The 26,389-nt window shown below is 43.1% G+C and overlaps 1 protein-coding gene across 3 annotated transcripts in view; it reads left to right on the top strand.

Annotated features, from left to right (window-relative positions):
- The window catches only part of ENOX1 (ecto-NOX disulfide-thiol exchanger 1), a 593,708-nt gene that overhangs the window by 456,476 nt on the left and 110,843 nt on the right, over positions 1 to 26,389 (top strand). For all 3 annotated transcript variants that reach the window (XM_081082747.1, XM_081082748.1, XM_081082749.1), the window contains 2 exons: positions 10,322 to 10,428; positions 14,290 to 14,407. In XM_081082747.1, coding sequence (XP_080938873.1) covers positions 10,322 to 10,428; positions 14,290 to 14,407 — 225 coding nt within the window. The remainder of the gene's footprint in view (positions 1 to 10,321; positions 10,429 to 14,289; positions 14,408 to 26,389) is intronic.

Raw genomic sequence — 26,389 nt, 5'->3', positions numbered from 1 at the left:
CAGCGGGGGATGCTGGGGGCCGGCCAGGGCTGCGTGGAGCCTTTTTGATGTCTTTCCTTTCACTCTCACTGAAAATATAGAGCCAATGAATACCACTATTAACATTAACATTTGAGCATTCTTTTACTGATATGTGCTGAGAGAAGCATAATCATTCAGGAAAGATATAACTTTGGAAGCTGAAGCTGGAAACCCTAACACCTTGGCATGGGCCTGGAGAAAAAGACACTGTATTGGGGAAGTGTGTGAGTGAGTGTGTGTGTGTGTGTATGAGAGAGAGAGAGAGAGAGAGAGAGAGAGAGAGAGAGAGAGAGAGAGAGAGAGAGAGAGAGAATGCCTGTGAGTGTGTGTGTGTGAGAGAGAGAGTGTGTGTATGTCTGTGAGTGTGTGTGTGTGTGTGTGTGTGTACATATGCTAACACACTCTGGCTGCTGGGGAGGGGTAGGGAGGGCCATGAGGAGATAGCTTCTGCACTGCTTTGGAAAGAATCCACACACAGGAAAATGTCACAAAGTGTTTTTAAAGCCAGGATGCTTTCATACTAGATCTGAGGGAAAGTGAGGTGTCAGTCCACTTACTTTAAGGCAGAACTGACATGCTCTTGATTCTTTGTGCAGCTGAAACAGAGTACAGCTCAAACGAAAGAAGCCTGTGCCCAGAGAGGATGATGAGAGGAGCCACAGATAAGGGACATGCTGCTTGAGTAGGGACGCACTTCTCTAGCAGGTGGTTGTGACCCTCAAAGCCAAAAATATTCACCTTCTTCCTTTGCAGAACGTTTGCTGACCCTGTTCTGCAGGGTCACAGAGCTGGAGAGGACATTCAGGCTTATCCAGCCCGTCTCCAGTGTCCAAACAGGGGGAGCTTTCTTCAGGCCACACAGCTGCTCAGAGGTGGAGTATGACTTGACCGACACTGGCGTCCTGATTCTCTGCTCTCACAGGCAGGAGTGGGGTCCCGCCAGCATTCCCTGGGCCCCACCTCATTAGTTTCCTCTGCTGAGGCTTATTATTCAACAACAGTGATAAAAATAGGGCAGAGTGTATTTTAGATTAAAGTGTGTGCTCAGAGTCCTCAGTGCACTTTTGGAGAGGGATATATGCCGGTCCTTGCTCCATCATAACATGTAATGTTTGGCTTCTTGGCAGGCACAAACTTCCATTTCCCTTAAAGTTTCAGCCTCTCCCGCCTCCTTTGGTGTTCTCCACAGCTCCCCTTCCGCACTCCTCGCACTGCGACTCAGTCATGTGCAGGTTCTCCCGTCCAGAAATGCACGTTCCTGTGAAGCCTTTTGTAAGCTCAGAGGGCATGAAGTGAAGACACAATTATCATTGATTTTTATAGAAAAATTTTGAGGACTCTCAGACCCCCAAAATAACCTACCAAATCATACTAAATGCACTGAATCACATCCAGTTTTATGCTACGGGTAGCACTCTTACGTGCTCCCTCAGGCTTTCTTATTATACCTCAGGACATGTCTTGCTAAGGGACGCACACAATAAGCAAAATAAACCACAGATGCTCAGATGCTGTTCAGAGCTCTGGGGCTTGATGCCGAGAGGCTGCGTGTGGCTCCCGAGAAGGAGCTTGGTGGGCACTGCGGATGCTGGTATTGTGCGCTGCCTCCAGTGTCGGCTGCTGCAAAACCAACGCTGAACGTTGTTTTCACTTTTCTTCATAAAAGCAAAAATCCTATTCAGATTTCTTCCAGCTAGCAGAAACAGGTACTGATGTTAGGGCTTTAATAAAAGCGAAGTGTCATCAAGCAAACTTTCAAATAGCAGGGAATACTGTATATGGCTGTGTGTTCCCCTGCCCCACCCCCACCTGCAGGACTGCAGGGACCAGCAATGGTTTTGGATCTTTTTATCCCCAGTGTCTGGTACAGTATCTGGCTCCTTAGGCTTCTCAGTGCACATAGACTTTGGCCTGTAGTATAAATCCATATGCAAAAGGTACAGACTTACTGCATCTGCGGTTGCCAGGGGCAGAGGGTGGGGGTGGGGGAGGGGTAATGGGGGCCAGAAGGTATAAACTTGCAATTATAAGATCTGTAAGTCCCAGGGATGGAATGGACAGCATGGTGATTGCCGTTAATAATACTGTCTTGCATATTTGAAAGTTGCTAAGAGTATATCTTAAAAGTTCTCATTACAATAAAAAAAAATACTATAACACTGCATAGTGATGAATGTTACCTACGCTTTTTAAAAAATTTTGTTTGTTTGTTTGTTAATCCTTACCTGAGGATATTTTTTCCATTGCTTTTTACAGAGAGAGAGTGGAAGGAAGGGAGGAGGGAGGGGAGAGAGAGAAAAAAAATCCATGTGAGAGAGATACATCAATTGGTTGCCTCCTACATGCACACGAACCAGTTTTGGGGATTGAACCTGCAACCCAGGTATGTGCCCTTGATGGGGAATTGAACCCACAACCCCTCAGTGCGTGGGCTTACACTCTAACCACTCACCCACACCAGCCAGGGCTTTACTAGACTTTATGTGGTCATCATTTTGCAATATCTACATGTATCAAATCATGTTGTACACCTTAAACTTATACAGTGTTACATGTCAATTATATCTCAAGAAAACTGGAAAAATGTATTTTTAAAAAATAATCTGCTAGAACCTACCCCTAGAGTTTCTATTCAGTAAGTCTGGGGTTGAGCATCTGCAAAAGATGATGGTGATGCTGGCGCAGGAACCACGCTTTGAAGACTACTGCTTCATCATCAAGCGAGTGCCTGGCCCAGAAAATCTAAGTAGTTAGAAATAGCCAATTGCTATTAAGTAATCTTTGTAGCACATTAATGAACTTAGTGGCAACTCAAAGGAAAGCAGGGTCACCATTTTGAGGGTCAAAAAGGAGAAGACATGCCCGGCCAGCATGGCTCAGTGGTTGAGCATTGACCTATGAACCAGGAGGTCACGGTTTGATTCCCGGTCAGGGCACATGCCTGGGTTCCAGGCTCAATCCCCACTGAAAGGTGTGCAGGAAGCAGCCAATTCATGATTCTCTCTCATCATTCTATCCCTCTCTCCCTCTCCTTTCCTCTCTGACATCAATTAAAATATATTTTTTAAAAAAATCAAAGGAGAATAAGTGCCTAGAAACCCCTTCCTGCCAAATAATCACTCTTAGCAAGAAGTCAACTGCTGATAAAAGGGGGTCTGGTGAGTCTGTGGACTTATTTCTGTGATTCCTAATGCACCTAAAAATGTGCGTAGCTCTGGTACAGAGAGCTGACTATCATGCAATTCATGCCTATTCTCATCTACCAGGAAGGCAAAAAATAAATATGCAATAACCAACTATTGACAAGGGGTAGGAAAATAATTTGAAAAACACTTACTGGTCATAAAATTGGAGTGTAGTTTAGCTCTCAAAAATTAAAAATTCAGATATTCTCCTATCTATCCTTCCCACTGCTAAGAATTTCTTTTAACATTTTTTTTTTTATGTAAGAGGCTGGCCAGTGTTGCTCAGTGGTTGAGTGTTGACATATGAATCAGGAAGTCATAGTTCGATTCCCTATCAGGACACATGCCCAGGTTTCAGGTTCAATTCCCAGTAGGGGGTATACAGAAGGCAGCCAATCAATGATTCTCTCTCATCATTAATGTTTCTATCTCTCCCTCTCCCTTTTTCTCTGATATCAATTAAAAAATACATATTTTTTTAAAAATATGTAAGAATGTCAGGAGATCTGTCTGAGGATGTTCACTGCAGTCTTGTTAATGTACATATGGATAGATTTTCATGATATGTGAAGTGAAAAAAGCAAGGTGCAGCACAGTGTATATCATATTAGCACGTTTGTGTAAGTGAAAAAAGAGGTTACACATAGGAAACTATGCACAGTGTATGCTCTCTGCATACCGTTTTCTCCGGGTGGGAGTGCTAGAATCTGTACATTACCTTTAAAGAGAAAAATGGGGAGGGGGCACTCAGGATGGGAAAGTAGACTTTGCTTTTCATTTTATTCCTTTTTTCTTATATATGCGTGTTACTTTAATTAGTCCATAAGGATAATCTAGGCAGGGGGATTTATTGAATTTTAAAAACCTAATATAGGCAATATATTATAAAAAAAAAAAAACCAACCTATAAATTGGTAATATTCTCATAGATTTCTGTTTTGTGACTTTACAAAATATTTTAATATATACATTCATAAGGGGATCTACAGTTCCCTGAAATGTACTGGAATGTATACAGAGTTTAAAAAGTCACTGTATATCTTAATTTATTTGAACAACATGACCATTTCTGGCTTGCTTGATAGTTGCAAAAACATCCTATTTCTTTTCTTATAATGTGATCAGTATGTTTTTCTTTCCCCATCCCATTCCCCAGAAGAACTAAATCTCTGTTCTCACAGAGTCAGGACTTCAGAAATGCCTGCTGCTGGCCTCGGGGGTGAGGCGGCTGTAATGGAGTCACGGTGTCACGCAATGCTCTTTTTACTCATCTCTGGACAAAACCCCAGAATGCCCTTTTTCCTCCTCAACTTGAAATTCCAGTCAATGCCTCCCTAATGTATGGGTTTGACCGTATTAATTTTCTGTCTCCTGGGCTTCCCGCCAGACAGACGGGCGGGCTCCTCGGAGCTCGGGATGCAGAGCCTGCCTGAGTGAGTGAGCAGAAACCTCCCCGGGATCTCTCCTAGCAACTTCCTCTTAACCATGTCCCTGTCGTGTTTGATGCTAACTGCTCCTCCCTCTGGCTTCGTCTTGCTCCTCTGGGCGTCCTGAGAGCCCAAATCACTTACTACATTCCTTCCATTATAATTATTCATTTCGGGGCCAAGGCTCACAGTCCTACCCAGCTCTGAGTATTTAAAAACAGCAATAACAAGCTAGGGTGGCAGAGATCTCCTATTTCATTTGTTATATGTCTTTGAAAATTTCCTATGAGCTACTCAGAAAGGATTTGAAAAAATGTTATCCCTTAAAGGAAAATGAAATTTCCTCTGAACCCTACAGACTTAAGGCTCTATCATGAGCCCGGATAGCATTAAAACCAAAAATTAAGCCCAGAGATCTGTTCCAGGTGCTCTGTTGAGGCAGGCCTGCTGCTGGTGAGGACTTAATCAGTTTCTCCAGATATTTGGGACACTAAGTGGATTTAAGGCCCTTTCACAGCTGTTTAGCTGGAACAAAAATTGCAGAAGGTGCAGGAACTATGAGAAGGAATGCAGCAAGGAGGACATGAGGGAGAAAGGGCCCTGTTTGTGTTCATTGGAGGAACCTAACCTTTCTCTTCCGCTGCTTCCAATGCTTTTCTGTCCAGAGCTCAAAGTTCAAGAGGGCTACCCAGAAATCTGAGGTTTTGAAACACTGTGAAACTTGTCTAAATTGTCCTGTTTCTGGGTAAATGGATGTCCTGTCCTAAGCTGTCCTTCCCTGAGAAGACTGAAGACAACTTCTTCTCAAGATCATTTATATATAAAGTCCTCTTTCAAGTTAGGATTATGCTCTGAACTCAGCAAATGTCCAAGCATTTTGGGGAAAGTACTGAAAGGGGTATTAAATTGCTTGATCTTATGGATTATTTTTTGAAATTTTGAAACCTATACACATATACGTGTGTATGTTATATGTGTGCATGTGGGTATACATGTTTCTTCACTTACACATGTATGAGATAGTCAATAATCAACCCCTAGTAGAATGTTACACTTATCAAACAAGGAGCCATTAGCCTGGGGTAGCTCTAAGGCTGTAGTGGCCTATGTAATCAAACCAAAATCTAAGCCTGTCAGGTGCCTGAAGGTTGAAACCTAAAGGACTTTAAGCTATGGCCAATCAAGAATTTCCTTCCTTTCCTTCTGCCTTTTCTCTGTTCAAGCCTCTCCCCAGCTCCTGTCACTGGAGCTTTCCTAACCACTTCCAGTTTGGCTCTGCTGAATTTGAATTGATTTGTGCTCAAATAAACTCTTTAAATTTTCAACGTGCCCCAGCTTATCTTATAACAAGAGATTTACAAAGAGTGGTGACCAACTTCATCACAGCTCTGTTTATCCTTCCCTTCTGTTCATTGATACCTGCTGGATATGTATGGGAGACTATATTATGACATCTAAGACTGACATTCAAGCATATTTCTGAAAAGTCAGGTAAGTTTTTTATGCTCCTCAAACAACCTAATTTGGGCAAAACACATCAAACATAAAATTAAGGAGGAAAGATTTGCAAAGTATAAAGAATAAAATTAAATTTTCTGACTGATAACTCTTTCTGTTACTCTTCCTCATGCTTCCAGAATGTTTAAGTATACTAACTGATACAGGCTCCTGTGGGCCTTCGGCCATCGCTTTAGACCACTAGAGATGGTAAAGGCGCTGGTGGGGGTGGATATGGATTCGTTCTGCTTGCATCACAACAACATCCTGTCTACTAATCTCTTCTCTGGGCTTCTAACTAGAGTTTTAGATATGCCATTTAGTTAGTAACTGCTTTTAGCTTCATTGTATATGGAATGAGCAGTAAGAGTTATACTGGAGAAGTACTGTGTGGTAGTCAAATTTATGGACATGTTTTTGGTGTCTTTGCTAGAGCTGGTGAAGAGTGTATGGTCTTTACCTGTGACATCAGTTGAAGTGGTCACCCCATTTATGGTCTTTAATATATGCTGTCTTTGAGTCACATTCATTAATTAGGGTAGAGGCTCTGAGGTGGCTTTTCTGTAATGATGATGCATTTATGCTGATCTGAGCACTCTTTCTGGGTCCTTTTGAGTGCCCAAGAGCTGTTATTTGCAAGACAAAAGTAAACTGGGCCATAGAAATACTGTGAAACTATTTTTTAGACCTAAGTTGAGTTACAGTTTTTGTTCTTTGGTGTGTTTTTTTATTTGTTACTGTGGGGGGAGGAGGAAGCATAACAATTAATAAGAAGTATAAACTTAATCACATTTAGTTTTGCTTTTAATTAATTCCCATATTGAAAAGAATACAATTACATGAAATCGAGATATGCCCAGACAATTTAAGACATCATATCTCTTTGAATTCTGACTTCTTTCTGGACCCGCAGTATGTATTTCAGGTCCATCTGAATGACCTTCAGGCCTCTCAAATCCAGCATGTCCAAGAGCAAATTCTTTATCTTCTTCTCAGATCTCCACCTGTACTCAACCTCTGGGGCTATGATGTACTTCCCAAGCTTGAGTTTGTGCTGGTCTCCCTCTTCTCCTACCTCACAGCAAGTCAGTCACACTGTGTCCTGTATCTTGCCCTGTCAAATGACTTCTTGCTTCTCCCTCCACTCCAGAGCTCCGCCTTCATTCAAGCCTTCCTCATTTCTCCCAAGCAAATCCTACTCAGATCTGCCTTCTCTGGCCTGAAATATAAAGTTCACAATATGGCTTGGCATACATGGTCCTTATTTATTCTCAGCCAGCATTAGCCCCATCCCTGCCACCTATGTTCACACAAAGTCCTTTCACATTTCATGCCAGCCTTTAACTGGCAGCCCTGCCATCTCAACTGAGCAGATTTTGATTCACTATTTAAGACTTGGCAAAAATATGGTTTTCTTCAGGTGTGTTTCCCTGACTCCACCTACTGAGTTAGTTGCTGTGTCCCCATAGGTGTCATCCATACCTCTCTTGCACAAGGTAATTATCTGCTTTTTCCCCAGATGAGATTTCTCTGTAATCTCATCAAGGGAAAGGGCATGTCTTAATCATATATTTCCAGCAATCAGTCAAGTGCCTCGTAACCAGTAGGATCTCAGATGTTTGCAGAATGAATGAATTAAACGTATGGCCCAGAATATGTTTATAGCATGGTCTGAGCAACGGAGGCACTTAACCTGAAACAGGGACTATCTGCAACACGACTTGAGTAAACATTCAGGGATCTAATTTTAACCTTGAACATGTGCAGTTTTGGCCATTAGGTCTTTCTTCTAAGTGCTTTCCTTTCTGTACACCTCCAAACGCATTACTAGTCTCTCTTAGCTTCCCTCCACTCTACACACACATAAACATATGAACACACAATTTTCTCTCTAGTGGCATCACCTTTATTAACAGCCTTCTCTGGTTGACGGCAGAATTTTGGCCATCACAACCCAAATTCTCAGCCTCAGCCCTTACTGTGCCTTCCCCTCAGGCCTGGTGTCAGACACCACAGTTCTTATTCTTCTAACTGACTCCAATCAAAGAGTTCTGCTATTAAAAGCAATGGGACCAATTCTCTTTAAAAACCTCACAATCAGCCCTAGCTAGCTTGGCTCAGTGGATAGAGCATTCGCCTGTGGACTGAAGGGTCCCTGGTTTGATTCTGGCCAAGGGCACATGCCCAGGTTGCAGGCTTGATCCCCAATGGGGGGCGTGCAGGAGGCAACTGATCAATGATTCTCATCATCGATGTTTCTACTCTCTCTCCCTCTTCTTTCCTCTCTGAAAATCAATAAAAATATATTTTAAAAACATCATCAGCTTCTGAACAGTCCCTTCTGACCAAAGAATCTTAAAAAAAATTTAAAAAAATCTCACAATCACTACCATCTCTGTCCCTCCCAGATAATCTCATCTGAGGGTTTTAACATGACAGTTTGGGCTGACTACTCTATGTTGCCCTTGCAAAGGCAGCTTGAAGTCCCCCGTGAACCCAACCTGCATGCAGACAGAACAGCAGGAACCCCAGGCAGTGAGCTGCAGCATTCTCCTCTGCCAGCGATGCTGCCGGACACCAGCCCTGGGCTTAGGTGGTCAGCTGAAAGGCAACCCTCAGAGCAGCTCAGCCTGGCTAGCCTGGCAGCTTTACTTTCTCCGGGTGAGCTGAGGAGAGGGAAGCCCCTGGCACTCAAGAAGAGTGTGAGATAAGCCGATGGCAAATCCTCCTGTTAAAATTAAGTGCAATCAGTTCATTGTATGACATGATGATAAAGTTTGATAGATAGGAAAGTTTGGAGTTGGAATTCTCTTGAGGTGGAAAGCAGTAAACATAAACGCCCCAGTGAAAACTACCCATAGGTCGGGAAGTAGCTGCTTATTAGCATGAGAAGATATTTACAATGTGGGAAGTGAATGGAATCTGCTTGCTTCCTATGCTCCATCAGACACTTGTTTATTTTGTGTGCTGATTTTTAAAATTGTGGCACCAGCTGTTGTTCTGTGCAGATTATCCTATTGCTTTTTGACATTCTTTGGACACCTGGAAGATTTGGAAGAGCTTTGATGTCCTTTTTTATAATAGAGCCTTGGCAATCACTTAAGAAAAAAAATATGTTTGATAGAGTGTTAGCATCTATGAGAAGCTAATTTTAACTATCCCTTCCTAACTTAATATTTAGAAGTTTATGTTTAATCATATGGTGAATTCAGTGCTATAATTTCCTTAATCTCATGCCTACTAAATCAATAACTGTTTAAGCAAGACTGAATCTGCAATTGCTTGGCCTCACCTGTGACATCCACTATTAAGAGCCCATCTCTTTCTCTGCATGGCTTTGTTCACAACCCCTCGGCATTTATTGTTCCAGTAACACTGCCTGCAAGCCACGGAAGTTCTAAAGAGGTCCAAGTGATAGAGTTGGAACTTCAAGGGGTTTGGGAGCTGAGGGAGGGGAGCCTGAAGAAAGTGAAAAATGGAATAACAGAGAATGGTATGCGGTCATGATGAACTGTGGAGGGTGTGAACGTAAGGTCTGCATGGCAGAGCTGCTGGTTGGGCGAGCCTTGGTCTCTCTTCCCTGCCCAAGGGCTGGAGGGCTGGCTGCATTGGTTGCAACAGGGGAAGAAAAAGGATCCAAGGGGTAAAAATGGCCCTGAGATTGAGGGGAGATGTGACACAGCTACTCATGGCCCCAACTTAGAACTTGGACCCAGTAATGTCTTCAGCGAGCTACATCTGACTCCTTCAGATAGAAACCAAAAGAGAAAAAGATATATGTTTGGCTCTTCCTCGTCCAGCCACTCTACCCCAACTTCATGTCTAAGCCCCCAACCAAGGCATTACATTGTCTATCTATCTGTATCTGTATGCCAACACCAGTGCCCATGCAGTCTGTACATATACCAAGTCCATTTGTAAACAAGGTAAAGAATGCATGGAAGCCAGTCTCCCCGGACTCTCCCCAGTCATACTTAGAATTTGCTTTAACCTAAGGTTATGGAGACAGACTTGAAGGGAGACATCCCAACCTTGCTAAAATGTAAGTACAAAAGGCACAAATTGGATGGATATTGATGATGTTATTTCTACTGTGACATCATCCATAGACTCCTAGTGTCTTTGCTTTGCTTCCCTATAGTGATCACAACATAAATTACTTGTCTTGTTTGACTTCCTTGTTCACCAAAGTTGAGCAGATTGTGGCCGTTTTCAACGCTTCTACCAGACAAAAAGCTTGGGACCATTTCTCGAAAGCTCAGCGCAAGAACATAGACATTTGGCGAAAACATTCTGAGGTTGGTGATTTTATTATTACTTTTTAAACACCATCACACAGCTGGATTGGCAGAGAATAGTGTGGCTGCAGTCATTACGGTTTTTGTTAGAGTGGGCAGTCATCTTGCCGTTGTCCTGTCTCATTGTCACCCAAATCCAGCTCAGATTTGTTCCTTGCCCAGCAAAGAGCTGACTTCCTGCTTGGAGGACAGAGAGCTCTTCTCCCCTGCAGGGGGAGAGCAGAAAGCCTTCCATTCATAGCCAAGAGCTCAGAAACAAACCAAGCCACTTTGCCTGATGATTATGAAATGAAGTGCAAAGTAAAACAGAAAACCAGTTTTTAATAAATACGGAGATTTGTCGCTGTTCTGCTACCTGATGAGGACAGTTTGTTCTTTGGTCTAGAAATGGCAGGTATGCCTCTCATGCACGCTTTCTCATCATGAGCAATGCCCTAGTCCCTGTACTAGCCAGCAGGTTAAACCACACCTCTCCCGGTGCAAACTTCCCCAGGGGAGGGAGCGGCCGGGCTAGCCAAGTCTGCCCTCTGCATCAATGCATGTGTGAATGTGAGTATTCACCCCAAGGGAAGAGTCCAGAACTTGACCTTCTTTGACACGTAGAAGGGCCAAAATGTGTCATTAGTCATTGGTCGTCCGGCTTTATTTTTAACTCCACAGTGTAGTGTACGCTTTGAACCTGTACTTTAACAGTAAGTATACTGTCTTTGTTTGCTTATTCTTTCTTTTTTTAATGAGAGAATGTTTTTCATGTGGATGTCTCTCCATCTCTAGCATGTTGATATCAGAGTTCTCTAAATGATATTCCCCTTTCAAAATCCCAAACTTATAGAAGGTAAGGTTTATTTATTTAATGATTTTGGCTCCCACTTGTAAAATAAGTGTTTTATATAGAGTTTGAAGAACCACAAAGTACTGTGATATCAATCATTTGGGTAGCATTTTAAGTGCCCATTAACTAATGCTAAATTACAGCTGAATACCAATGGCACTAGATATAATATCCACATAAATAGCAAATGAATCCTTTATTATCACTGTTATTATGGTGAATGCCGATGACTTCACAATAATGGGACACTTAAAGTGCTAGTGCAATTTATTGTTAAGAAAGACATTTTTATTTTGTTCACAAATGCCTAAGAAGGTGATGGTGAGTGATGCAGTTCTGTTCCTCTGTTCAGCATTGTGAGTAAGGAGAAGGTGGGGTTTCTCTTTAACTTTTCAGGGGCCAGGAAAAAAACAAAGGATGCTTCCCTACTGTTCCCCCAGACACTGAATCAAGACCCCAGTATCCCAATTAAGGTTGATTTTCTGGAGGAAAGAGCCTTAGTTTATGATGAAATATACAAATTGAGGGTTATGAAACACAGATCAGAATCCATGAACTATGATTCAGATTTGGGAACAAGCTATGAATTGCTTATTTTTTTCCTTCACGTAAAAACCAAACATGATTAAAAGAAATATTAAGAAAAAGGCAAATGGCATGATGCTGAATAAACCTGTGCATAGAAAGGCTGGCATTAGTAGTGAGTGTCAGCAAATATCAGCTACTGATTTAATTCACACTTCCTGCCACATCTGGCCCCCTCTCCTGGCGTCCCCCGTGCTGGGGCCAGGGCTGTCCTCTCCATTGTGGAGCAGGACACGCGAGGTTCCAGCTTTATTCCAGGGAAGCCTGCTCACCTTGCTCCCTGCTGAGGGGTAGAAAGGATGCTGTCCTGACGTTGTGCCTGCGAAGGGCCTTTATGGCTCTCCCTGCCACTCCCGCCAGCTCTATGGATGTACCAGGAAATAGGATTCTAAATTACCTTTGATTTTCTCTCCGACGTGTCGCTTAATTGATTAAGTACCAGTTGGTAATTTTACATTGTGGATGATTTCTCAGTTGCACATAAGCTTGATAATTGGCTTGATTTTTCCGCGTTCCCATGTACAGCATCTGTTAATTATCTGCAACACCTTTGCAGATTTATTAGAGTGCGCGAGTGATTTACTGCTGAACCAGAGGCACCCTGTGGAAACACCCTCTGCTTGTTTTTTTTCCTCCCATTGTTTTCCTTTCTGCCTCCCTCCCCCACTAGAACAGCTACTGTATGACAGTTTGTCATTAATTGTGGGGACTAAACAACAGGCTCTTTCAGGCTCATTTATTCTCTCCGCCTGGCTTTTCCTTGTTTTAAGTATTTTCAGGCCACCTCTTTGGGAATTGGCCTCTTTGTCAGAAAAATTAGCTGTCCACAACCTAAAAACTTCCCCACTAATCACATGTGACATCCGCCTCTGATACCCATGGTGTTGTTTAAGGCAGGATTGGCACCCCTTCTACTCGGTGGCATGTCACGCAAGGAGGCCTGGGCCGTCAGCCTGGTGGCCATCAGGACTGCCCTGACATGTGTCCCTGTCCCAGGGACCTTGCATCTCTGCTGATCCCCCTCCCCGTCCTCTGTATTGGTGATTCCCAGGGTTAAGAGTTGACCACGCAAATACTTCCCTTCCCATCATGCTGCAGTACACATCTGTGAGCTAAGCAGGGAAGACAATGGAAAGAACCAATAACACAGACTACTATGTGCACACATTGATTGAATGGGCCTTAGAACTATGCTTAAAGTCATGCCATCAGTACCTCGTCATACTTTAGCTTTATTGTTACTCAAAGGTTTATTATAAAGTGAAATTATTTTAACTATTTGACTTTATTTAAAGACTTCAATTTAAATGAGGTAAAAAGGGGAAACACATATAAGAGAACACAATGGATAAGGATTCACAAATACATAATATAGAAATTTATACAAATAATATGATTATTTAACATACATGATTACAGTGTTCTGATTTTTAGATACAGTTGTAAAACAATATTCTGTAATTCCTTATTTTTATAAGTTTTCACATGGCATGCTTGCATTCAAATGGCCTTTATTACTACTATTCCCCATTTATGTGTGAATTGACAAAGGCTCAAAGAAATTAAATGCCTTGGCTGCAGTCACTCCTGTAATAGGTGGAGAGCGTAAGATATAATCCTAAGATCATAAAGTGATGCTAAAGCAACCATCACAACAAAAACAATAAACTCGACACCATAATGTAAAACACTAGGAAAAGAAGCCATCTGTTTTTATTTTGCCCTCCAACATATTTTTAAATTTGACCATTTGAATATATGAATGGTGCGTGTGTGTGTGTGTGTGTGTGTGTGTGTGTGTGTGTGTGTGATCACACAGGGCCACATGCTCACATGCAGGGCCCCTATTCTGCAGGAAGAATAATAGAGGTCTGCATTTTCAACTTGGAGAACCATGTGCTTAACAAGAGGCTAAGTATCTTACATGCATTAATTTATTTTATTCTCAAAAGTATGATCATCACAATATTCCAGTGAGTAAATTGAGGCTAAGAGAGATGAAGAAACATTCCTAGAGCTACACAGTACAGTGGGTCAGTAGCAGACCAGTCTTTTAAACGTTTCCTTGCTTGTATTCCTAAACCTTAGCGATGAGCCCCTCCTGTGTGCCACTCATGGTGATAGGTATTTCTGTGTAATCCTCACAACAGCCCTGCTAGGTGGATGTTATCTCCTTTTCTACAAATGTGGAAATTGAAACTTGAGAGATTAATAATTTGCTGAAGAGCCCTTGACTAGTCATTGGTGAGCAGGAATTATTCCAAGTCCGATACCAGATTCCTGTCTTTCCACCCCCACCTTCTGTACCCCTCAGAATGTTTTCCTAGATTAGGTGGGGCAATGTTTGAAAGGGGAAAACTGCAGATAGGTGCTCATGTGTCAGCCATAATACACTGAAAGACCACTGGGAAAGTGACTAACATTCGTGTACTCTTAACTTTCAGGAGCTCCGGAATGCTCAAAGTGAGCAGCTCATGGGCATCCGTCGCGAAGAGGAGATGGAAATGTCAGATGATGAGAACTGTGACAGCCCAACTAAAAAAATGAGAGTCGATGAATCAGGTAACGCTGAAAACCGCCACACACCGTGAGGTATCTCAGTGATGTTCCTAATCCCAGGTGGGGCATATACATTGGGGAATGAACACATAACTCACCTTTATTGAGTTATACTATTCTTTCATCTCTGAGTGACTGTGTCTTTTATTAGTAGAACTTTACACTTCTTGGGAACATAGTAATTTCAATGGTTCCAGTTGTTTCTTTATGAGTAGGTCTGGGGCCATTATACTTTTTTCAGGGTTACTTGCCTGTTCTCATAAAAATCCTTTTCCATAGTATGGTAGCCACCACTGATGCTGAAATGCAGATAAAATCTAGCTTCAGTCAGTGTCCTAACATGCGAATTGTTTAATCCCTGAGGAAGCTTTCTAGCCTCTGAAAGAGCTCGCTGGAGAATTAGACTGTTCTCCAGTGAACTTTGGTTCACCTAACCTGCCGTCAGAGGGTTGGTCCACTTTGTACCAAGGAAGGGGCATCACTTTTGAGCTGTAAAAAGGAGAGAAGCTCAGAGTGAACTTGGTTCATGTACTCCGTCTCACCTGAGATACTGATGTAAAACTCTGTCCTTGAATTGTGTATATGTAAATCCCTTGGTCTTGTAGAAGCAGGCCAAGGATGTGGTCACTCCACATAGGGGACACCAATGGGGACTGCTTGTCCAAGGGGAAGAGTTTGGTGTAAAGGGCCCAGGAAGAACCAGAGTTGCCACTGTTGCAAAAAAAAAAGACAAATAGAGGCATGACAGATTTGATCTATCTCCTCGGACGTACCGGTGAATAAACACTCACCTGTCCCAAGCTTTTTAACAGAAAGAGTCGGGTAACCAGAAACAGGTGACCTTCGCTAATTTGTTGGTAGAAGCCAAAATCAAGATTCAGAAAATGGTCATGTCATCAGGGTTGCAGAGTGGTGTGAATGCCCTGTTTCTCCAGGGCTTTCAAGGAGAATCAGAGGCGTAAATGATGGTCGCAAGGAAAGCTGCTTTGTCCGGGGGTAGCAGAGGGAGCTCAGCATCCTTAGAGCAGTGGTTCTCAGAAGTGTGGTCGTCAGTCCAGCAACACCAGCATCGTCTAGGGCAGTGGTCGGCAAACTCGTTAGTCAACAGAGCCAAATGTCAACAGTACAACGATTGAACTTTCTTTTGAGAGCCAAATTTTTTGAACTTAAACTATATAGGTAGTTACATTGTTATTAACTTAATTAGGGTGCTCCTAAGGCTTAGGAAGAGCCACACTCAAGGGGCCAAAGAGCCGCATGTGTCTCGAGAGCCACAGTTTGCCGACCATGGGTAGGAACTTACTAGAAATGCACATTCTCAGGCCTTGCTCAACACCTACTGAATCAGAAACCTCAGGGAGGTGGAGGTGAGAGCCAGCAATCTGCGATTTGAGCCCTGCAGGGAATTCTGTTGCAGGCTGAAGTTTGAGACCAACCTCCTTAGAACATTTTCCTTTTAGCCTCAAATTCATTTATTTATATCATCTTTCAGAAGCTTGGCATAAACGAAGGCACCATGCCCCTCTTTTCTGAAGCCTTTGTCTGAAAAGTGAAGCTAGCATGTGTGTGTCACTGTGTGCCTCCTAGTGAGACGCTACCGATTTCTCAGGACTGCTTCGTAATTGGGTTTAAATTTGCTTGTTTGAGGAAACCACCCTCCTCACGGCATTTCTACTCTGCACACCTTCATCTGTCAAAGGAAAAGAGTAAATTTTAGTGTGATTTTCTTAAACTCAATGACATCTTCCCATAAAAATATAAAATATTTTTCTCAAAAAAGCTTTCATCATTTTTGAAGTTTCTAGATGAGAGGCAGGTCTACATGAAACTTGTATCTTTAACATACTTAATAAGGTATGTGTAGGAGAAAAGAATTGAGTTAATGAGAAATTTTTATTTGAACCTGTGGCTTTTTTGGCAAGGAAAGGACATTTTTTAAAAAACAACCAATCAATTTCCCGAGTAAGAAATGTGTCTAATTTTGTAGTCTGCTTAGGATAGGGCCAGAATGATGACTGAGAACGGTGGCTCACAGGGGAGGTTACAGACCATAGCAGCGAGCGTATCCCTGCAGGATCGCCCTGAGCTCTGCTGCAGAAGAATCCACAGAGGTGCCCAGACCTCTCCCCTCGCAGGGACCGCAGGGTCCTCTCTGGAAGGTTGACTAAAGAGGCGTCTCTCTGACCTCTCTTCGTTTTCCCCAGGCGTCTGGTAAGAGCCTGAAGTGGGACCTGAGCTTTCAGAAGCTTTCACCAGGCTTGTTACTTGGTCAGTAGAATTAATGAGCACAACACGGCCTGTTCTCCACTGAGTGCTGAGGGAAAAGATGAAAGAACTGGAGTTCAAATGCCAGGCCCCCAGGAGTTCAAAGTCTTTTTTGTGCTTTCAAAATGAGACGGACCAGGGAACGTGGCATGTGGTTTATGAGGAAAGCTCAGGACTGATTAGAGGGAAAGGAAAGCAACTAACCTTTTTTATTCCACTGGGCCCCGAAGATCATGCCAAAAGCAGGCAGCGGTTTTTTCTTTCGGCTGCATGTTGGGGCCACTGTCAGAGAGCAGGAATTCCCATCTGGTCTTTTACCCAGCCGAAGACAGATTCCTTCCAACAGCTGCTTGAAGCAGGGACCCAGGGACCGGGTGTGGGGCGCGGGAGGGGGGGGGAGCGGCGGCAACCTGAGGGGATCTTTCAGTGGTATCTCCTCAGGTGACCCAGCACTAATTGTAGGTACACATTCGCAGCTGTCAGGCACCTGTGAGCAGGCCTCTTCAAAATGTAGTTCTGATTCACTAGCGGGAATTGCCAAATGCTGAAATAGAAGCAAAATCCTCCATCTTCTAAAGAATCCCTTGCCCTTTTCGTTTCTGCTAAAACAATGAGATTTTGTCTTGGATGCTCTGAGCAGTAGCTGCCCCAGACATTCTTGGAAATTGAAGGGATTTCCTTCTGGGGTCCCGGGCCTGTGGGAGGCCTGTGGTGAGGCCGCCCCCCGACAGGATGCTTGAGTTTGGTCCGCCAGTGCTGGCTTTCTCCCTCCTCTGTCTCCTGGAACAAAAGCCAACAGGCAGTTTTATTTCTGAGGGGCAGCCAGGGAGAACTGGTTTCTAGAGAAGACGCAATGTATCATGTGGGAGGACTTGTATACCTTGCGCTAAATTCTTTCAAAAAAATCAAAATTGGTCAATATATCTCTGATCTTCTGGTTATGAAGAATATTTCATTGTACTTCCGCTTTTCACCACCCATAATAATTTACCACGTGTCTGACTCGAGTCCCCCGCACGGCTCTCACTACAATATAGTAGTAGTTCTGGGCGGGCTGTTCACTGCTCCCATCAGCTGGATCTTGAAAGGGAAGGCAGTTTGCTGAAGCAAAACTAAGATGATGATAAAAGTGAAAATGAGTTTTGTTAATAAATTTGAAAACCAAGACAGATTTATCGAAGCATTCATTCTAGAAGATCAGCATCCTGTTCTGAAGCCTGTGAAGATAGTTTTTGATAAAAATTCAATTTATTATTGCATAGTCTACCTCCTACTGGAATCAAGCCAAACTTTAAAAGCTGTATCTATTCCTCCTCCCCCCTCCTTCTCCCTCTCTTTTTCTCTTTAATTCCTCCTCTCCCCCCCCCCCACTATCCCCCCCCACCAGCCCCAGGTTGACTGTAGGGATGAGGACAAGAAAGCTCAAGGAAGAGAGGAGAAAAGAGGAAGTCTATCCTAGATCTTAAGGCCTCAGATAGCAGAACCTGATCAGTCTTAGCACTGTGAGCGTCCAATGAATCAATGCATGCAAAGGCCTTGCTTACAGTGTTGACTCTGCTTATTATCTTGGTCGTCCTCCAGCTCCTGGCCCCAGGCCTTTCACCAAGTCAGCACTCAAGGAAAGTGTGTTGACTTCAACTGCATATTCCCCTTCTTCTGGTCTTTATGCTTTTTTTCCATAAGTTTATAGGAAGATGGCAACCCTAAGAACATTTGTTCTAATTAAATGGCAAGCATTAGTCTGGCAGGTGTTGCTCAGTTGGTTGGAGTGCTGTTCCACACATTGGAAGGTTGTAGGTTTGATTCCCCGTCAGGGCACATACCCAAGTTGGGGGTTCAATCCCTGTTCTGGGTGCATATGGGAGGCAACCGATAAGTTTCTTTCACAGTGAAGTTTCTCTCTCTTTCTCTTTCCCTTCCTCTCTCTTTCAAATCAGTAAAGCCATATCCTTGGGTGAAGGTCAAAAAAATAAATATATAAAAAGAAAAAGAATATTAAATGGAAAGTATTAATAAGCGTGTTTAAACAAAGATAATTCATTTCCCCCACATGGTCTGAACATGTATACATACAAAATACAGTGTCACATGCTCAATAGTCTACACTTCAGAAAGTTGAAACCCAGCTTCATTCTGATTATTACTAAACATCTGTCAAGCACCTGGTTGTGTTCAAGGCTCTGTGGACCCTGGGCATAGGGCAAGGGTTAGACACAGTGTACCCTGCCCTCAAGTGTGTGAGATGCTTTTAGAAGAGAAGAAATATATTAACCTAATAAAAATACAATGCCTAATGCCACATGTGTTCTAAAGCCACGAATTTAAATTCAGTATAAACCAAAATGAACATAATTACCCCAGTGTATGTACCTCATCCAGTATTTAGGGAGTATACATTGTATATTGAACACAAACTTTAGAAGAATAAAACTAATATGTCCTTTGCTTAATAGACAACCCTTAAACCATTCCATAATGCACAAATGTTCTTGGGTTTTAATTACACCTCATTTAAGCTCTGAGTTCTATAGGGGAGCAATTACTTTTTTAATTATGAAGAATGTTTTCTGGGTTGTCAATTTTCCATGGAAACGCACCACATCATAGGTACAGACTTTTAAAAAATTTTTCAATAAGAAATCATTTGGAAAGATTTGCCAAATCTTTCAGCCAGCCGAGTCAAATTTGAGACTCATAATTAAGTTCAGTTGGAATTAGCAGTATTCAGTCTGCCTGAATAGTTTTATATGTAGCTGGAAGCGTTAGTTTTAAAAAAAATTAATAATAAGGCTCTCTCTTGTTATCCCCTTCATCTCTTTGAACACCAGGACTGCCTGTTTTTCTGATTTAGTTTGTTTCCTGCTTAGGAGTGCTTTTGATAGACATAAAGGGTGCCCAACGGGAAGGTTACAGACACAGTCGGGCTCACTGCCACCCCAGCACCACACTGGGCGCCGGAGGGGAGCGCAGGGTCCTCCAGCCCGTGGCGGGGCCAACTGAAGGGGGCCGGGGCTGTCTCACTCGCAGTTGGTAGACGCTTCCCATTGAATTGAGTGCGATCTGAGCAGGCTTACTCTGGAGTTGCTTAGAGCTCTGCAGAGGGCCACAGGCTTTCAGATGGGGCAAGTGAGTCCACGCCACTTGCCATCGGGGTGGAGCTCCTGCACCAGCAGACCCAGAGGCAGGCATGTCCGTGGTGAGAGGAGCCTGGGAGGACAAGCTGTTTGTCGCCTTCTGTGTGCACATGTAATGACAGCCCGAAGGAGGAATCCAGCAGTGGTGTGTGTCTATCAGCGACCACCCCGTTAAAGACAAGCATTTTATTTTCACCACAAAGGAATGTCTCCTGGGATCCCAAATGCTTAACAAGAAAGGGTGATTAATTAAAACTAATACGGCTTCAAGATGATAAAATACATCTTCCGAGGTGGGCTCGGTAGCCTGCTTCATTCCTAAATTCTGGAAACAGAGCTTCATTTACAAGCATAGTTGTTGCTTGACCTGAGAAGAGTATAACCGAATGGCCAGAAGCACAAGGCTTTCTCTCTCTCTCTCTCTCTCTCTCTCTCTCTCTCTCTCTCTCTCTTCTTGCTAATCTTGCCAAATAATTCCAATGTATGTTTATTTTGGATAGATTTTTTTCAGTGCCCTGATTTTATATACCGTTACGGTTCTCTCTTCATAATGAACATGTTCCTGAAAACTATAAAATCATCATTTTGTAAATTCCTTTACCTTTTAAGTGCAAGAGACAGGTGCTGTTACATGGGAGGGAAGCGTTCCTTCTGCCCGGCCAGGCTGTGTTCATCTGTTTTGCAAATTCACATTAGGAGCCTACACTGTCTTTAAGTTTAGCCCCTTAGAATCTTATTTGTATGTGGCGCCTGACAATGCCTTATTCCTGACATCGCTCTCAGATACGCACACATTTTCCATAACCGTGTGTTTTATGTAAAGTTGATCTGTGCTGCTGAAATCGCATTGTGTCTAGGAAAGCACGGATTTCCCCGACACTGTAACCACTCACCTGCGCTGCACCTCCACAAAACCGGGCGCCCTCGCGGAGGTTCTCAAACGAACCACCTGCTTGATACTGGCTTGGAGCTGGTGGGCTCTCACTGGCTTCCAGAGCAATAGGCCAGCACCCTCTCCAGCTGCATGTGCAGAGTAGACTCGGGCTCTGTTAGCCCTGGCTTCTTGCCTAGTGACATGAGCCCGGGGAGCTGGCGAAGGGCTTGGGCTGTTGGGCCATTGGCAGGCAGAGGAGAAGAGTGAGGAAGTTAACAGCCAATTTTCAGAAAGAACCGCACAGACCCTGACCTGGGAAGAGTGTAACCGAATGGCCAGAAGCACAAGGGCCCAGCCCAGTTGCCGGTGCACAGCCCCAGTGTGTGGATTCCCCTCAGCTGCCGGGGACACTGTTATCCGGATTACAGTTTATTATGTTCTCTGGGCATATCGTCTGATACGCTGATGCAGGATCATTGCATAGGAGAGTAGATGTAATCCTGTTTTCTTAGCAGGCTTTCAGGACACTGAGGGAATATTTATGTAATAAGATGCAAAGTTGCTATGGAAAATACTATAGCAACCCAACATCTTCCCAGAGCCAGGCAGCCACTTGTAACAGCAATCTAAATTTACATTCATTTTAGTGTCATTTTATCGACACTCTTAGTATCTCATTCTGACAGGATGTTAAAATATGTTTTCAGGTTGTATTTGAGCAGAATTAACACAGTGCTGTTAGATTTTAAGTGCGGTTTTCACAACTTCTGAAAAAAAAAATCAGAATATTTTTGAGGGAATTTAGATGACTTCATCTGGGTAAGTTTGTAAGTTTTCTTTTTCTTTCCTAAATGTAGGAAAGAATTCCTAGTAGTATTTATTCCTAATTTTGCTTTTTAGTTTGTAAATAATAAGTAGGAATTTCTGGTTGTGAAATAGGGATTACCCTTTTCAACACTGACACAATTCGTCGAGTGCTCTCCTGTGATTCTATCAGTGCTCATAGAAAACACTTTTAGGAGATCAGCTCATGGCCCTCCAGTAGCATGTAACACGCTAAACATAAATTCTGTTTTTCTTTTTCAAACTTCTTTTAAAAATTGATTTTGAGAAAGAGAGGAAGGAAGAGGGAGAGGGGGAGAGAAACATTAACATCGATATGAGAACGAAACATTAATCGGCTGCCTCCTGCATGCCCATTACCGGAGATCAAGCCCCAAACCCAGGCATATGCCCAGACTGGGAGTCGAACCAGCAACCTCTTGGTGCGGGATGATGCCTAACCAACTGAGCCACACCAGCCAAGGCAAACCTGTTTTTCATATAAAAATAACACCTGGTCATTTTGGAAGATCTAATAATGAAGAATAAAGAAAGAAGAAAATAGCTCTGGCCAGGTGGCTCAATTGGTTGGAGGGTCATCGCATAGACCAAAAAGGTTGCGGGTTCCATTCCTGGTCTGGGCATATACAAGGAGGCAACCAACCAATGATGTTTCTCTCTCTCTCCCTTTCTCTTCCTCTCTCTCTAAATTCAATTTAAAAATTATCTTTAGTTGAGAACTTTTTTAAAAAAAGAAGAAAATAAAATTGTGTTAGTTTCTATAAAAGACTGTGTGGTTTCTATTTTTTCTTCTACACAGATGAACTATGTAAGCATTTTTCTATGTATTTTTAAAGCTCAGACACAGTAATTCTGCATGATTTTGTTTTCAGACAGACCTTATATAACAAGTGAATTTTTAAGCTTCCTTTTTATATGTTAATGAAATAGAAAATTAGAGCAAATCATGTGTATCCTTCCAGGATCATGGGCTCTTTCACAGGCACCTATGAGAATTGATGCTATAATCTTTGAGGTGTCCAAAGCGAATGCCTGAGGTTATTAAAATCCTGAAAACTTGACCAGCCCTCCCAAAAGCATGTTCCAGATCCCTTAAATGTGCGTGTGGCAGAGAAGCTGTAGTTACCTAGCTGGCTGGTAGTGGAAAGAGAGCATCTACTGATTTTCCTCTGTGCCTCTCCAGTTACACCTTCAAGTGTGACTCAAACACTGTGAAAGTGGGGCACTAGCCAAAAGAATCAATAACAGACCCTATTAAAACATATGTTGGGACCAACTTCTTAGCACACTGATGGACTTACTGATGCACTGGCTGTTTATGAACATCATTGTCCTAATTCTCCTCTGCTTTCATACTGCATTGCTTATCCAAGCACAGTTGGTGGCATAAAGCTATTGTATCTTGATTCCTAACACTGTTGCTCATAAGCTTCATTAATCAAAGACCTAAAGATGCTGGATTTATGGTATGAATACAAAAATGAGGATGGGAGAATGTCTTACAGAATTCCAGTTGGTCATACACATTCAGTGCTACGCAACTAATGAAAAAAAAATAATAATAATTGAAAGAAGTAATCACTTTCTTCCCTTTCTTAGAAATTCCGCCTGCTGCTGTATGATACTGATGCAGCAGGTCCTCATGTAACATCCTTTTGTTCAGTGCCATTTCATTATAATGTTGATGAGAAAAAAAAATTGATTCCTGGCTGGAGTCACTGTGTGAAATCTGCACGTTTTCCCACATCTGTGCGGGTTTCTCCAGTTTCTCGTTTCCTCCCACGTCCCAGTGATGTTCAGGAGAGGTGAACCGGTTAAGTGTCTAAGTTGTCCCCGTCTGGGTGATGTGGGTGTGAGTGCGCCCAGCGATGGAATGGTGTTCTGTCCTGGCCAGGGTTAGTTCCCACCTTGTGCCCTGAGCTGCTGGGATAGGCTCTGCAGAGCCACCTCAACCCTTAACTGGAACAAGGGGGTTGGAAATAATGAACTTACTTGTCTTTATTAATCTTTCTTAAATGTATGTATGGCTTACATCTATTTCAGTGTTTAATATTAGAAGTATTTAAGCTTAGAAGTTTGGTAATGTTTTTGTGATCAGAAATATGCTCCAGAAACTTAACTCCCATTTATATCAATTAGCTTATGGTCAAGTTGGTTTTGTCGTATATTGTCCCCCATAAAGTCACCATTTTCAAGAACATATGGATTATGTTAAGTGAAGACTTAACTGTATTTAGAAGCCCTGGATATTGAAGTTTGCTAATTAAAAGCTAGTATAGTAAGCCCTCCCATATCTAAATGGCTTAGAGACACTTCTCTCACTTGGGTGAATGTCGTTGATACCAGAGAGGGACTAAGTACTCAGCAACTGTTCTCCCCGGTTCTAGGGCACAATGTGGAAGCCTTCTGGGAGGTGGCCAGAGAAAGGAAGTTGTATTTGACTCCCATACTAGCAGAGAAGGAGGGACAGATGTTTTAAGGCAGAGTCTATGCCAGGGGTGGGCAAACTTTTTGACTCGAGGGCCACAATGGGTTCTTAAACTGGACCGGAGGGCTGGAACAAAAGCATGGATGGAGTGTTTGTGTGAACTAATATAAATTCAAAGTAAACATCATTACATAAAAGGGTACGGTCTTTTTTTTTTAGTTTTATTCATTTCAAACGGGCCGGATCTGGCCCGCGGGCCGTAGTTTGCCCACGGCTGGACTATGCTATAGCGTTTCAAGCTGGGTTTTGCAGGTTCTTCAATGAGCCCACTGTAACTTCCAGAGCTGCTGGGTCCCAGAGGCCCTAGCTCTCCACTTGGGCCATGTGGGTCCTTGCCACTTGACACAGTTACCTAACTCTCCAATTATCAGAACTACTCTAGAAACATGTAAATATCTAACACCAGGGAACTGGTTAATTAATTATATACGTACTAGAGGCCCAATGCATGAAATTCATGCAAGAGTAGACCTTCCTTTCCCCGGCTGCCAGCACTGGCTTCCCTCTGGCACCTGGGACCTGGGCTTCCCTCTCAGCCCTGGCTTCATCTGGAAGGTCGTCCGGAAGGATGTCAGGTCTAATTAGCATATTATGCTTTTATTATTATAGATTAGAGGCCCGGTGCATGAAATTCATGCATGGGGGGTGGGGGCATCCCTCAGCCTGGCCTACACCGTCTCCAATCTGGGACCTCTCGGAGGATGTCTGACTGTTAGTAAGTCAGACATCCCTCTCACAATCTGGGACCACTGGCTCCTACCCACTCACCTGCCTGCCTGCCTGATCACCCCTAACCCCTCTGCCTGCCAGCCTGATTGACCCTAACTGCCTCTGCCTGCCAGTCTGATCACTCCTACCTTGCTCCCCTGCCGGCCTGATCGACCCTAACTGCCTCTGCCTCAGTCACCAGCCTAAGCCTCAGTCTGGCCTCCCTCTGCAGGAGGTGGCCTGGCCAGGGTTGCCAGGGGAAGGCACCACCCCCATTACCCTGCTGCTGCTGCCACTGCCGGCCTGAGCCTGGGCCCTTCACAGCCGCCCGAGGCTGCCTGAGCCTCAGCCCAGTCCTCGCAGCAGCCACCGTGGCTTTGTCCGGAAGGACATCCGGATGGTCATCTGGAAGACTTCCACTCTAATTAGCATATTACCCTTTTATTAGTATAGATATGCAGCCTTAAAATGAATCATGCTTAGAAAACTATATAATGGCATGGGAGAAGGCTCTTGATACATTGCTAAGTGATTGTTAAAGAAGAAATAACTGAGGCTGCAAAGCAGTCCAAATCTTTATATGGGGATGTTAGGGATTCAAGAGGAACCTGAACTGTGCTCTGAGGGTGGAGGAAAAAGACAATGTTTATAAAAGTACAACCCGCAGGCTTACATAGTTTATTTGAAAGAGTTATGGTTGGCATAGACAAAAATAACTAACATTAATTAATATGGGATAGGTTACCATGCTGTTTGCTAGGTTGGAGTTCATAGAAATAAGCCTCAGTCTGAGCATGGCAGCAGATGTAGCCCGTTATGGTTGGCACCATCTAAAAGTCCAGGTGCCATCCAGGTATGGACGTGCATAAGACCAACTTCCTCCATGGCCTCCTGTCTCCACCTCAGGACCCCATGACAATTAGAGACTCCATTTCAGATATTTCTGTTCACAAAGTCAAAGTAGTTACAAATCAATGTATAGACCATTCCTGTTGTGTGTTTGTGTATGTGTTAGACTCACAATTTGTATGTTAGGGGATAATCTGTAAGGATATAGGTCAAAAAATTCTGAGTGATTATCTCTAGATGGTGTGAGAAAAGATGATTTTGTTTTCTTCTTTGTGCATCTCAAAAAAAGTTCCATAATATGCACATGTATTGCTTTATTTTAATAATTAAGCTACCATAAATACTAATTTTTAAATTAAGAGGATATGGTAAAATTCTTATTGATAGGGCAGTACCACCTGGCTGTTTTCAATCATTTAGGATAGTGGTCAGCAAACTGTGGCTCACGAGCCACATGCGGCTCTTTGGCCCCATGAGTGTGGCTCTTCCACAAAATACCGACTTCTGCGCATGGGCTACGAAGTTTCAATCGCACTGTACATGCGTGCCCGCACGTGGTATTTTGTGGAAGAGCCACACTCAAGGGGCCAAAGAGCCACATGTGGCTTGCGAGCTGCAGTTTGCCGACCACTGATTCAGGAAGACAGTCAAAAGCAGTAAAGAACAGTAACAGGTATCAGGAGGACGTTTACTGATTGCCTTCTTTTGCTTTAAACTAGGGAATTTCCACATTTCATTTACCATAATATGCTTACCTTTCTAGACCACACTGTCTTACCATTTCCTATTTCAAGGGCTGATCATATTTGCATAACTATTTATTA

The sequence above is a fragment of the Myotis nattereri genome, assembly GCF_964212035.1.
Source record: "Myotis nattereri genome assembly, chromosome: 2".
NCBI lineage: Eukaryota > Metazoa > Chordata > Mammalia > Chiroptera > Vespertilionidae > Myotis > Myotis nattereri.
This window is presented reverse-complemented; position numbering and strand designations above follow the sequence as displayed.